Below are 12,536 nucleotides of genomic sequence, written 5' to 3'. Positions count from 1 at the left end.
TATTATTATTATTATTATTATTATTATTATTATTATTTTGGTTTTTCGAGACAGGGTTTCTCTGTGTAGCCCTGGCTGTCCTGGAACTCACTCTGTAGACCAGGCTGGCCTCGAACTCAGAAATCTGCCTGCCTCTGCCTCCCAAGTGCTGGGATTAAAGGTGTGTGCCACCACTGCCCGGCCTTGAGTCAGATTATTGCTCGATAGAAGTATTGACTCGAAAGAGCTACTGTTTAGTTGTATGTCTTCAACTTCTTTTTTTCTTTTTTTTTTTTTTTCCAATAAACCGTTCCAGGGCTGAGAGGCTATCTCAGTGGTAGAGTGTCTGCTTACCATATAGAAGACCATGTGTTCATCTCCAACACAACAGAAAATAAATAAACCATCCTGTCCAAAGATCTATATAAAGTTCTTCCAGCCTTTCAGTCATAGGTAATGTAGCTATGTAGTGATATCTCATAACTAATATAGTGATGTCTGCTTCTTGGGTCCTCAGAGTCATGGAAGTGGTATTTGATATCATTCATCTCGTTTAGCTAATGGATTTAAATTTTACTGGCAAGGAAAGATCCGGGATTCTGAGTTCTCCCTGGAATTCTGAGTTTTCCCCTTAACCTTTATTTCTGTGTCTACTACTTGGAAGATTTCCCTTTTAGGTAAGCATGTGTTCTAATACACATGGAGAGCACTTACCCAGTGCTATGTATGCGCTGGGCATTGTTTTATGTATCTTACATGGATCAGCTCTGTTAACTGCCATTATAACTCCTATGATGTTGGATGCTGTGTCCCAAGGGGACAAGGTAATTTGCTCTTACCTAACAAGTCATCTTGCTGACCAAAGAAACTACATTTTGCAAACTTTTTGCTAATTTATAGGTCTTTCCATAATTTGCTCTCACACAATCTGTGATTTAATCTCATTTCTTTATACTTCCTAACACAAATTCTAATAAAATCCCTTTCTTTACATTCCATTTTTCTTTTTTTTTTAAGATTTATTTTTTATGTATATGAGGACACTGTAGCTGTCTTCAGACACAGCAGAAGAGGGCATTGAATGCCACTATAGATGGTTGTGAACCACCATGTGGTTGCTAGGAATTGGACTCAGGACCTCTGGAAGAGCAGTCAGTGCTCTTAACCGCTGAGCCATCTCTCCAGCCCCACATTCCATTTTTCAATGACTGCACTTTAATCTACAATTGATTCCACAGTTTCGCCTGTATTACCAAGTGAGCATTAGTACCATACTGAATTTATTGGTCTGATCTCATTTTACAGGCTAGAGAGCGTCCTACGTTACTCAAAAACACACACAGTTTGTAAGTAGCAAAAATAGGATTTGAACACAGAAATCAAATCTCTTGAAAAATAACTTCAAACTACCATTCCTTTGGCCTTGTGTTCTCATACAACTCCTAAAAAGCCACTATTGTTTTCATCATTGCCATTTCCTAACCTGCAGCTGAAGAAGCCCCAATCCAAAATGCAATCTGAACCAATTTGCTTTGTCTTTCCATGCCTCACGCATGTCATGAGTCCCAGGAGAGAAGCAACCGCGACCTTAGCTTTCCAAGCCCTGAAGAACTTGCTGCCAGCATGCACTTCAGTAAACAAGCATATGGCTACACGGACACTCGGGAACAGTATTGGGAAGATTTGCTCCAATAATGGCAATATATTTTAAATACAAAAGATGTGGGACACAGTAAGTCTCTATGAACGCAAATGTGCAGCACATCATTAATTATAAAGCCGAGCTTCTGAAGCTGGGTTTAGGTTTTCTCTTCAGACTTAGTAGTGGAGCTGTTTATGAATCTAAAAATCACAACCTTTCGAGACGGTAGCCACTTTGAACACTCGTTCAGCATTTTTTAGGATTAACGTTTCTGCCTGGAGGTCTCTGGAGAGGTGAGACATGGGTACTTCTTTTCTGTTGCGGTTAATGAGATTGGACAGCAGGCTCAGTCCCACCCCTCTTTCAGATCTTTGGCCCAGGCTCCCAATACACTGGGCCGCTCACAAAGATGGCACGAAAGAGGGCTGGACCAATGGGGAGTGGCGTTGCTCGCGGTTGCCTAGGTAACAGCCAATGAACAGCGGGAATTGTGCCCAGTGCGGCCGTCAGGGATGGCGGCGTCCAGTGGGGCTGAGTCGGGTGGAGGTGGCGGAGGGGAAAGTGGCATTGAGGCGTCCAGAGCAGCAAAGATCCTAACTGTTGGAACCCCGCGCCGCGTCGGGGCGTGACAGTCGTCTGCGAGAAGCCGAGCTCAGGTTGGCCCGCGGTGCGGGTGGGAGGAGGGACCTGGGAGTGCGGTCCACCAGGTAGGGACTGAGGCGGCAAGCAGGTGACTGGGCTGGGGAGCGAGCCTCTGTCCTGGCTGTACTGACCAGAAGGTGTCTTCAAGCGGGACCCCCAAATTGGGTTTGGAGTTTCGATCCAGATGTCGTAGCCTGGGAGAACACAGGACAGTGGTTATCAAGAGGGGTGTGCCGGGCTGTGTCTGGAGGGAATGTCAGCCCTGTGAGAGCTTGAAGAGCCTGTGGGGTGGGAGCCTGCCTCCCAAAAAAGGACAGAGCCGGGCTGGAATGAAAAATGCAATGGAAGACTGGGTTTCCTGCTGAAGATGTGGGGCTTTGTTTAATCTAGGGCGCGTCTGTGCCACAGGTAGGGAGACGTCCCACATACTGGGGCTTGAGGAATGGGTTGTCATCTCTGCAATTAAGCATCCACGAACTACTTAGGTACCAAACAGAGTAACTTTGCTGTATTAGAGCCCGGCCCAGGCATTCTCCTTTCCCTTAGCATAGAATAGTGTTCTGACGATATTACTTCGGAGAGCCCATCCCTCTTGTGTCAACGTGTTTTTAAAAACCTTCTTGGTACCAGTGATCTCTTTCATCTTCTTGAATCTAACCCACATTCTTCCTAAATAAGACCTGTTTATAGTAACAGTGCCACTGTTTAGTTTACAGCTAGGAAGGGGATTCGAATTATAAAGCTAAAAACCTAATTCATTCATTCATTCATTCATTCTTTCTTTCTTTTTTTTTTGTTTTTTGGTTTTTTTTTTTGTTGTTGTTTTTTGTTTTTTTCTTGTTTTTGTTTTTCAAGACAGGGTTTCTCTGTGTAGCCCTGGCTGTCCTGGAACTCACTCTGTAGACCAGGCTGGCCTCAAACTCAGAAATCCACCTGCCTCTGCCTCCCAAGTGCTGGGATTAAAGGCGTGTGCCACCACCGCCCGGCTATTTTAAAACTTCTTTTTTTCCCCCCAAACACTTTATTTATCAGTATTTGTATATACATACATACTTATATTAAAACTTCTTAATTTAAGCTGGACATGGTGGAGCCTCAGGAGGCAGAGGCAGGTAGATCTTTGAGCGCTCAAGGACAGCCTGGTCTAAATAGTGAGTTCCAGGACAGCCAAGGACTACATAGATCTTCTTTCAAAAACCAAACAAAAATTTCTTAATTTAGACAAAAGTTTCTACAAATACATAAATGTTCTCTAGAGCCCAGTTTTTTGAGGGGGGGGCTCAGCAATAGTGTTTACTGGTCTTGCAGAGGGCCAGGACTCAGTTCTTAGCACTCACACGGTGGGTCACAGCACCTGTAACTCCAGTTCCAGGGGATCTACAGGCTTCTCTGGCTGTGATGGGCTCTTGTACACGTGTAGTGTACATACATTCATGCAGGTTCACACACAGACACATTACTTTAAAGCACTTTTAAAAAATGAAAACAACTTCTTATCACTGTCTTCGAGTTCTGTTTAGAACCATCAATGGAAGGAAAAAAGCTAAGATAGCAAAGGATGTGGCCTCCCTTGCACAGCACTAGGACAGTGGATCACAGAGACAGAACAGCGATTTTAGGTTATGTTTCGTACTGATCTTTTGCAGCTTGTCTGTCATGATTAAAGAAAGGGTAGTAAAGAAAGGCCTCTGTGGGGTTGTGACTGGATTCTGTGTATAGATCTAAAGCCTAAGCCAGCTATTTTCTTCAACAGGATTATATAAGCAAGTATTGTAAACATCGATCTACGCCCCTTATTAAAGTGGTCAGCTTTTCCATTTGCATCAGTACTGGATACACTTTATTGAACTGTATTTGTCTCAGTAACTATGGATAATCTTGATTATTGGTGAAATTCCCTGTTGGCCTCATATCATTATCATAGCCTGAGACCCATGAATTCTACATATGTTTCTTTTAATTACCACTTCTGATTTGAGTCTTGAGACTGGACATGGTTTTGACAAACCACTTGTGAATTTACTGTATCTTTTTAGATTAAAAAGAAATAGAAATTTGTAATATATACTCTTGAAAACCAGCATGGAATGGTATCAGGGGTAGGTTGGCAGGTGGTATTCTGCTTATTATCACCAAATTATGAATTAACTCAACACTTAGCAGCTTAGAACTACCCCACAATACTCCCAGATACTATGGGCCAGTAATCTAGACCTGACATCATGGAGATAGCTTCTATTTATTCAGTAGAACCATTTGACAGCTTCTTCACTAGTGCCTGGTCCTGTCTAAGCTAAGATGATTGACAAGTGAGAAAGCCAGGCGGCGGTGGCACACGGTGGCAGTGGTGCATGCTTTGGGAGGCAGAGGCAGGTGGATCTCTGTGAGTTCAAGGCCAGCCTGATCTATAGAGTGAGTTCCAGAACAGCCAGGGCTACACAGAGAAGCCCTGTTTTAAACCTCCCCCCTCTCCATCCCCTCACCAAAATTGGAATGCCAACTGGAGCAACAGCACATGTCCTGTACCTGGCTTCCTCATCACTTGGGAGCCTGCAGATAATATATTTTATTTTAGAATAACATTTTTATTTCCATATTTTTTAAATTTCTGTGTATGTATGTTTACATGTCGTGGTATGCTTTGGGGAAGTCAAAGGACAACTCGCTGGAATCTGTTCCCTCCTCCCAGCGTGTGGGTCCAGGGATCAAGCTCAGGTTGTCAGTCTTGGGGGATTGGGAGCAGGTTTGTTTACCTGCTGAACCATTTCACGGGCTCTGGCCAGGTGTTCTTAGCTTGTGGCTCAGGTCTCAAGCTATGGGTCTAGTAACAAGAAGAACGTTCTTGATGCTGTATTTGTTGCATGCAAGTGATGACACATCATTTCCATGGTGCTGTATTTGAAGCAGTCCAAGTCTGATCAAATTTAGGGAGACATTGCAAACATCTTTAGAAAATGTAGTCTACCCTACTAAGCAATTAAAAAAAAAAAAAAAGAAAAAAGAAAGAAAGAATTTCAGGGACTGGAGTCCCTGAACTCAGCAGTTAAGAGCACTGGCTGCTCTTCCAGAGGTCCTGAGTTGAATTCTCAGCAACCACATGGTGGCTCACAACCATATGTAATGGGACCCTCTTCCAGCATGCAGGCAAAAATTCAGGTAGAGCACTGATACATTAAATAGACAGACAGACAGATGGAAAAATTCTTTTTAAAAATTTAAAAAATATTCAAATTTCATCAACTTCCTTATATTATTTAAGATATTGGCTCAAGAGCTGACAGCATAACAAAAAAAGATAGCTTTACACTTAGGAGTATGACTAGTACTTTGTCCATAGGGAGGCCTCAAATGCTTCCTTGTTTCCTCCCTGGTCCCTGTGGACCACAGTGTTATGCAACCCTGGAAGTTCTATGTGGCTTCCATGAACAGTAAACAGGTACAAAAGCATCACCCTGGACACCCTGTGTGCTCACCTCTTAGCTCCCACTGCAGTGACCCACCATTGTTTGAGGGAAGCGAAATTAGTTAACCACTGGCAAACATTTAAAGAAAATTCCCTTTCGTACAGTCTCCTAAGTCTTCTGACAGACTTCATCATAACAGTACAGTTATAAAATTTAGTCAGAGATACACAGTTCTTCAGACAAGATTGGTGGTGCATGCCATAAACTCAGTACTCAGGAAGCAGAGGCAGGAGGATTTTTGTGAATGCAAGGCCAGCCGGACTACACAGCAAGCTTAAGGCTAGCCAGGACTTAATAGAGAGACCCTGCCTCAGAACGTCAAATATACATACATACACACTCATACACACGCACACACACATGCACACATGCTCATTACACATACACACACTCATATACATATACACCCACAGACATACACACTCATAGACATACACACAACCATAGATACATACACACACTCATATACACACACATATATACACACACACATATAAACATATATGCATACACTCACTCATATACACATACACTCACTCATATACATACACACTCAACATACACTGATATGCATACACACTCTCATATACACACACTGATATGCATACACACAGTCATACGTATATGCATTCATATTACACTTATATGCATATACACTCATATGAATATACACTCATATGAATATACACTCATATACATACACACAGCTCTTCAGATTCAGGTGGGTGTGTTTTAAAGAGTTTTGTAGCAAGTTGGAGTTTTTTATTTTGTTTTTTGAGATAAGGTCTCACACGTAACCCTGACTGGCCCGGAACTCAAAGACATCTGCCTGCCTGTGCCTCCAGAGTGCTGGGATTAACGTTAAAGACGTGTAACTCCATGGCCAGCACTTCACAATTTGTATCATCATGTGACTTTGAAAAGCTAAAGATGGCCTGTAGCTCTCCAAATACCTTAACTCCACTGCAAAGAGTTTTCTCTTGAAATTCTTATGGAAAACTTCTTATCTTCCTCTCATTAATGTTGTATTTGCTGTGAAGTCTCACTGACCTCAGTCCAAGCCTGGCTCTGATGCTGGGCTGATGATAAGAGTTTCAGTTTCTGTGTGGCTTGAGGGAAAGGAAGCTGTTGACTGGCACCAGGCCCACAAGTATTTAAGGATCCTCCCCAGTTCCGTGCACCAGACAGCACAGTCTCTATTCTCTGAAGAAAAGCTGCACTTGTACCGTTAGCATCAGGCAGGTGCCTGCGAGTGAGACTTCCAGTTAATTATTTATGGTGGTGATCTGTAGTTGTAACTTTCAGCCTCTCCCTATGGTTCAGTCATAGTCCGCAGGCTTTCAGATGGGATCTAATGATGTGCTTGTTCAAACTATAGGTTCCCAAGTTCTAGCTGCACAGAATTGGACTCAATGGGTTTGAGGTCGGGCCTATGAATCTGCATTTTATCGTTTGAGAAAACACTGTAATGCCTAAATATAGAAAAGACAAAGGGGTGAATAAAAAGACCTAGAAAATTGGAAAACAAATACTTCTGATTATTGATTCTGTTTGTCTCTGTTTATACTTAAGGGTATCTTAAATGTCTATCCCCCTTCTTATGGGAGGGATATCCTTGAATACAAAATTCTTTTACCACCCACTAGTCCCCAGTGCTATTGGCATGACTTTCTTTTCTATGATATATACTTAGCATGTCTTCTGCATATAGATTACCCCAGCACATCCACCCGTATGAAAACGTCAGTTCTTACTGGGTGGTTACACACACCTCTAAGACACAGTGGCCAGAAACAACTATTATTTCTTTGCCCAATGAAACCATGAATCATTAGCTCGGGGCCCCAGCCCAGAGGCCAGCGCCTTCTATGTCTTGCTGAGTTCAGGTTTCTGTGGTCAGCTGGGACGATTACTCCACATAATCTCCCCTCATCTAGATTAGTCTAGACTCCTGCACTGGAAACAACAGGTCCACATTCAGCGTAGAGGCTAGCCCGGTGCTTCTCAGTCTCTGCATTTAAATATGTCTATCATCACCTTTGTTAACTCTCCATTAACTAAGTAATACACGTAGCCAAGCCAGACTAAGGCAATTCTGCCTCTTGGTAGGAGGCTATCTTTTCCTCGAAAGCTTCTCTGGTGAGACTGGGCCGCTCCAATCCCTCCTGTCGTCACAGTCATTTTTCTTGACCACTGCTTTCATCCAATTCCAATCTTTGTTCACATGCCCCCGACCCTAGATGCCGCAGACTCTTCCTTTCCCTGACCTAGCTGCTACTGTCTGCCCAGTTTTCAGAGACTACCATGAGCAGGTCTGACCTAAACCAGAGGCTTCCTGAAGGAAGGCAGGCCAGCATGGTCAGGGAGGACTGTGTGCCTGCCCCCTACTCAGCTACCACCATTTTTGTTATGAGTAATTTTTAGGGGTTTGTTTTTTAACTTTATGTGTACAACTATTTGCCTGTGGGTATGTATGTGAACTGTGCTTACTTGGTACCTACAGAAGTCAGAAGGTGATTTTGGATCCCGTGGAACTGAAGTTTAGGTGGTCGTGGAACATGATGTGAAACTGGAAATAAAACCCGGGTTTTCTACAAGAGCAACAAGTGTGCTTAACCACTGGGCCATCCTGCCAGCACCACAAAAAACAAACAAACAAACAAACAAACAAACAAAAAAAAACAAACCAAACCTTAGTCTCACTGAGCTTGTGTTTCCTCATCTATAATATGAAGGAGTTTGCATTGCATCTGTGTGGTTCTTTAACATCTCAAGGTCTCTCTTACAGAGCATCTATCACCTCTAAACAAGCTGTCTTATCTGGCTGGACCAGCTCCTTGTTTTTCCCCTGATAACTTGTGTTTTGGTTGCTCATTTACTCTCTTTGCTGCTTGCTTTTGTTTTATTCTTTTTCCTATGGATTTGTTTTGAGGCAGTTTCGTGTAGTTGAGGATGACTGTGAATGCATGACCCTCCTGCCTCTGCCGAGACTACAGACACGCACCACAGTCGTGCTGAGGGGCTGCTTGCCCCTGTACCTAACACAGAGTTACCTTGTCTCTGCTATAGCGTGATGTCTCACCTGCTGAGCCTACCGACCAGATTATAACTTCATTGAGGGGACTCTGTTTCTATGTCCACTGAGCACATAGTACGCGTGAAGTAAATATTTGTAGATTTAGCTTTCATTTCCATCACAGGAAACGGGAACTGGCTGAGAACTTCTGAGCCAAGTAGGCATAGGCGTGCTTTAGCAGAGGTGGAGGAGGGTGGGGGGGGGGGCGTTTTAAGTGACCTGAGTGAGGTAGGATTGCTCTTGAGGTAAATGCGCGCTTGCTAGAGCGCATGACACTGCTTTCTCTGTTTCTTATAGTTGCCATCCTCTTCTTCCGTAAGCTGCCACCATGACCCTGACGAAAGGTTCCTTTACCTACTCCAGTGGGGAGGAATACCGCGGCGAGTGGAAGGAGGGTGAGAAGTAGTCCTGGGCCAGCCAACTTCACCGAGCCAGCAAGCATCATTCAGTCCCCACTGCAGGACTCCAATGTCAGGGCTTAATGAAGGCACTAGAAACAAATGCAATCTTCCCACTTCTAATGTATATAGTGCTTTAACACAGTTTGTTGTCTTAAATGTGAATGTGCCCAGAAGAGTCAAATAAATTCTTTTGGGTACCGTGTAGAGAGTTCAGGATTCACCACAACATTGTGGTGAATCTTCAGAAGCTAAGGAAGATCTGGAAATTAGTGAAGACCCTCAAAAACAAATGTCATTCCTTGCCCTGAGTTCCCTATGACAGCTTTTTGCAGGTGGAAGTAATCTATTCTTAGGAATAGCAGAGTGCTTTGGAGCTATGAACTATGCTGAAACCACACCGTAAACACCTTAAGGGTTCAGTTGGAGTCTCAGTGTTCAGTCCTAGCAAGCCACAAAACTTCCCCAAGGAGACAGGCCTTTCCACACTCACAGGGGCGAAGGGCAGCTTTTTTTGGGTAAGGTTGTGAAAACGTGTGGGCTGCTAAGCCAGTGAAAAGGGACCCTGAAGCTTTCCTATGCCAACCTGGTACCTGTCCTCTTTGCTCAGGCCGGAGACATGGTTTTGGTCAACTGATGTTTGCAGATGGTGGCACCTACCTGGGCCACTTTGAGAATGGGCTTTTTAATGGCTTTGGAGTACTGACCTTCTCAGATGGCTCAAGGTAAGTATTAAGTCATTCCTTTCTCCATCTTTGAACTAACAAGACTAATACAAATATGAACATTAGTGGTTGTCTGTTCAACCCCAAGCTTGCCCAGGCCCTAAAGAAAACAGAAAAAAGATGAACAGTTCTTTTATTGATTACTTTGCTTTTTAAATTTTTATTTATTTCTATACGTTCTTTATTTGTGGAGGGTGCACCACATGCTTGTGAAGGTAAGAGGAGTCGGTTCTCCCTTCCACCATGAGGGTCCCCAGGATTTAACTCAGTCATCAAGCATGGAGACAGGTTTCTTTTGTCTACTAAGCCATCTTGCCAGCCTTTATTACTTTAAGATAGTGTAAGAGCCAGATACGGTGGTGAATGTCTGGGATCCCAGCACTGAGGAGGCAGAGGTGAGAGTATCCTGAATTTGAGGCCAACTTGAGCTACATAGCAAGACTCTGTCCCTAAATAAAATAAATATATCAAATTAAATAGATGTGAAATTGGAAATGTCAAGAATGTGAGTGACCTTCTACTCCAATTCCTTTCCTTGGCTGGGCACGGTAGTACATGTCCTTTAATCCCAGCACTCGGGAGGAAAAGGCAGGCAAACCTCTGTGAGTTGATGCCAGCCTGATCTACATAGTGAGTTCTGGGACAGCCAGGGCTGTTGTTTCTCAGAGAATTCCTTTCCTGGCATCAAGACCTCACATATATAGCCTCTGACCCTTCTCTGCTCCTGGGGAATGGTCTTGGTGGCACTGGCAGAGGTGAGCTTCCCTCTGTGCCTTGACTAACAGACACATTGACAACTGCTTGCCTCAGTTACTGCGCACAGCTAACCTACCCACTGAAGGCTAACTAACATCTCGGTGTCTCTGCAGGTATGAGGGGGAGTTTTCCCAGGGCAAGTTCAATGGCGTCGGAGTCTTCATTCGATATGACAACATGACCTTTGAGGGGGAATTTAAAAATGGCAGAGTCGATGGTTTTGGTAAGTTTTAGCTCAGTAGAATGGTAACCTAGGTAAATAAATATAACATGGATGGACTATTCCTCCTTTATCTAAATTCTTCCATGGCTCCCTCCAGCAATGCAATGCCCACATCCCTAACTTTTTCCTCTTCTTCAGCCTCTACACATCAAGCTGACCCCAAACGTTAGTGCCTTCTTCCTCTCTCTGTCCTCCTCACAGGCTTGCTGACTTTCCCGGATGGTTCTCATGGAATACCCCGAAATGAAGGTCTGTTTGAGAACAACAAACTGCTGAGGCGTGAGAAGTGTCCCGCTGTGGTTCAGCGGGCTCAGAGCGCCTCCAAGTCAGCCAGGAACCTCACTGCCTGACGGAGCTATGGGCGCAGCTGGAAAGTATCTGCAAAGCAGTGGTGTCCCTTGTATACGTGCGTGCAAGGCGAACAAATGAACTGGATATGAGACGAGAATGACTGAATGGCCTGCGGGGTGCTTCGTCACCTGCCATTCAGGAGTTCAGTCACAGAAAAGTGCGGAGGATTTGGCCCCCGGACCCTGGGCAGTTATGCCCTTCCCTGGCCCCGATGTGCTCAAGAACAGGGCCTACCCTCTTTTCCTTCCTGTTATGCCCAAGACCTTGGGTCACCCAGTGCTGCGGCCTTCTCTGTATCTGCTGTCAGACCATAGAGAATCTCTTCATTCTCCCCATCCTGATGGCAGGTAATCTGAGTCTCGACTCAGGACCAGCCCTGTGTGCTACCGTTGGATAAATCAGGAAGATGGGTGACTTAGACCACAGCAGTCTGTGTCTTCTCATCCCTCCTCAGTGTAAGACTGTGGTTTTCTTCTCCCTCAGCTTTACCTGAGTCTTCCTTACCCGAGTTGCAGCAGACATCCCAAACCCTATCTGTGCCTCTCTCTTCTGTTAGACGTCAGACAGGATCCCTTTATAGACTAGCCAAGTAATACACTCGTGTAAAAGTAACTTATGACCTGCATTCATTACTCACTCCAGGGCAAAGGGCAGACCTATCCAGGCCTTCTATGGAATGACCTGAAATCCCAGGGAAGGCTTGCACTGAGAGTTCCTTCCCAGTGTACCCTTGGATCAGACTCACTGTCCCTTGGGTGTTTGAAGGCTTGGATCCATCCTGGTGTGAACTGTCTAGCATGGGCTCCTCCATTTGACTTGTGTCTCTGGAAGCAAGAGTCTTGGCCCTCAGGCCTGGGACAGATCTTTCTGCCAAAATCATCACAAGGTCTCCAGTTAGCCTAGGTCCCAGCTCCAGCCCCAGCCCAGGCCCAGCCCCAGGCCCCATCCTCAAATCTCTCTCAACAGCAGACTGTGGTGGAAATTATAGCTGTGTGCCTCTATTTATCATCTGAACTGTACTGTAGAAACAAGTGTTTATAGGAATAAACCAGTCACCAGAACTGCCTATAATTAGTGTTATGGACTTTCTGGACTTGGGGCCTCACGAATATCATCAACCTGTTTGCTATTTATGGAAACTAAACAGAAAGGTACTTGGAGCTAACACTGAACACTTTGCCACATGATGTCATCTGTTTCTCAGAATTCCTGTGAAGAGCTGGATGGAGAAGCCAGCCAGTGGAATGCTTGCTATGCAAGCATAAGGTCCCAAGTTAGAT

At 44.4% G+C, this 12,536-nt stretch overlaps 1 protein-coding gene across 3 annotated transcripts; it reads left to right on the top strand.

The window, feature by feature from the left end:
* Window positions 1-2,111: 2,111 nt before the first annotated feature.
* Window positions 2,112-12,327, top strand: Morn4 (MORN repeat containing 4). 3 transcript variants are annotated; one of them, XM_076921368.1, is made up of 5 exons: window positions 2,112-2,328; window positions 9,101-9,198; window positions 9,812-9,926; window positions 10,796-10,905; window positions 11,107-12,327. In XM_076921368.1, the coding sequence occupies exons 2-5, from the start codon at window positions 9,132-9,134 to the stop codon at window positions 11,253-11,255; spliced, it is 441 nt and encodes a 146-aa protein (XP_076777483.1). In that variant the 5' UTR covers window positions 2,112-2,328; window positions 9,101-9,131; the 3' UTR covers window positions 11,256-12,327. The 3 variants fall into 3 exon arrangements, with proteins under 3 accessions (XP_076777483.1, XP_034345501.1, XP_076777493.1); XM_034489610.2 differs by having other exon boundaries at window positions 2,114-2,277; XM_076921378.1 differs by having other exon boundaries at window positions 2,138-2,277; window positions 9,124-9,198; window positions 11,107-11,401.
* Window positions 12,328-12,536: the final 209 nt, after the last annotated feature.

Source organism: Arvicanthis niloticus, chromosome 1 (assembly GCF_011762505.2).
Source record: "Arvicanthis niloticus isolate mArvNil1 chromosome 1, mArvNil1.pat.X, whole genome shotgun sequence".
Classification (NCBI taxonomy): domain Eukaryota; kingdom Metazoa; phylum Chordata; class Mammalia; order Rodentia; family Muridae; genus Arvicanthis; species Arvicanthis niloticus.
The sequence above is the reverse complement of the archived record's forward strand: the minus strand, read 5'-3'. Positions and strand labels throughout refer to the sequence as shown.

What these genes read in the sequence shown, in the direction of transcription:
- Morn4 (XM_076921368.1), top strand. Translation starts at nt 9,132, where the DNA reads ATGACCCTGACGAAAGGTTCCTTTACCTACTCCAGTGGGGAGGAATAC. An exon ending in ACCTTCTCAGATGGCTCAAG is followed by an intron (nt 9,927 to 10,795) that starts GTAAGTATTAAG and finishes GTGTCTCTGCAG; the next exon opens with GTATGAGGGGGAGTTTTCCC. An exon ending in TGGCAGAGTCGATGGTTTTG is followed by an intron (nt 10,906 to 11,106) that starts GTAAGTTTTAGC and finishes TCCTCCTCACAG; the next exon opens with GCTTGCTGACTTTCCCGGAT.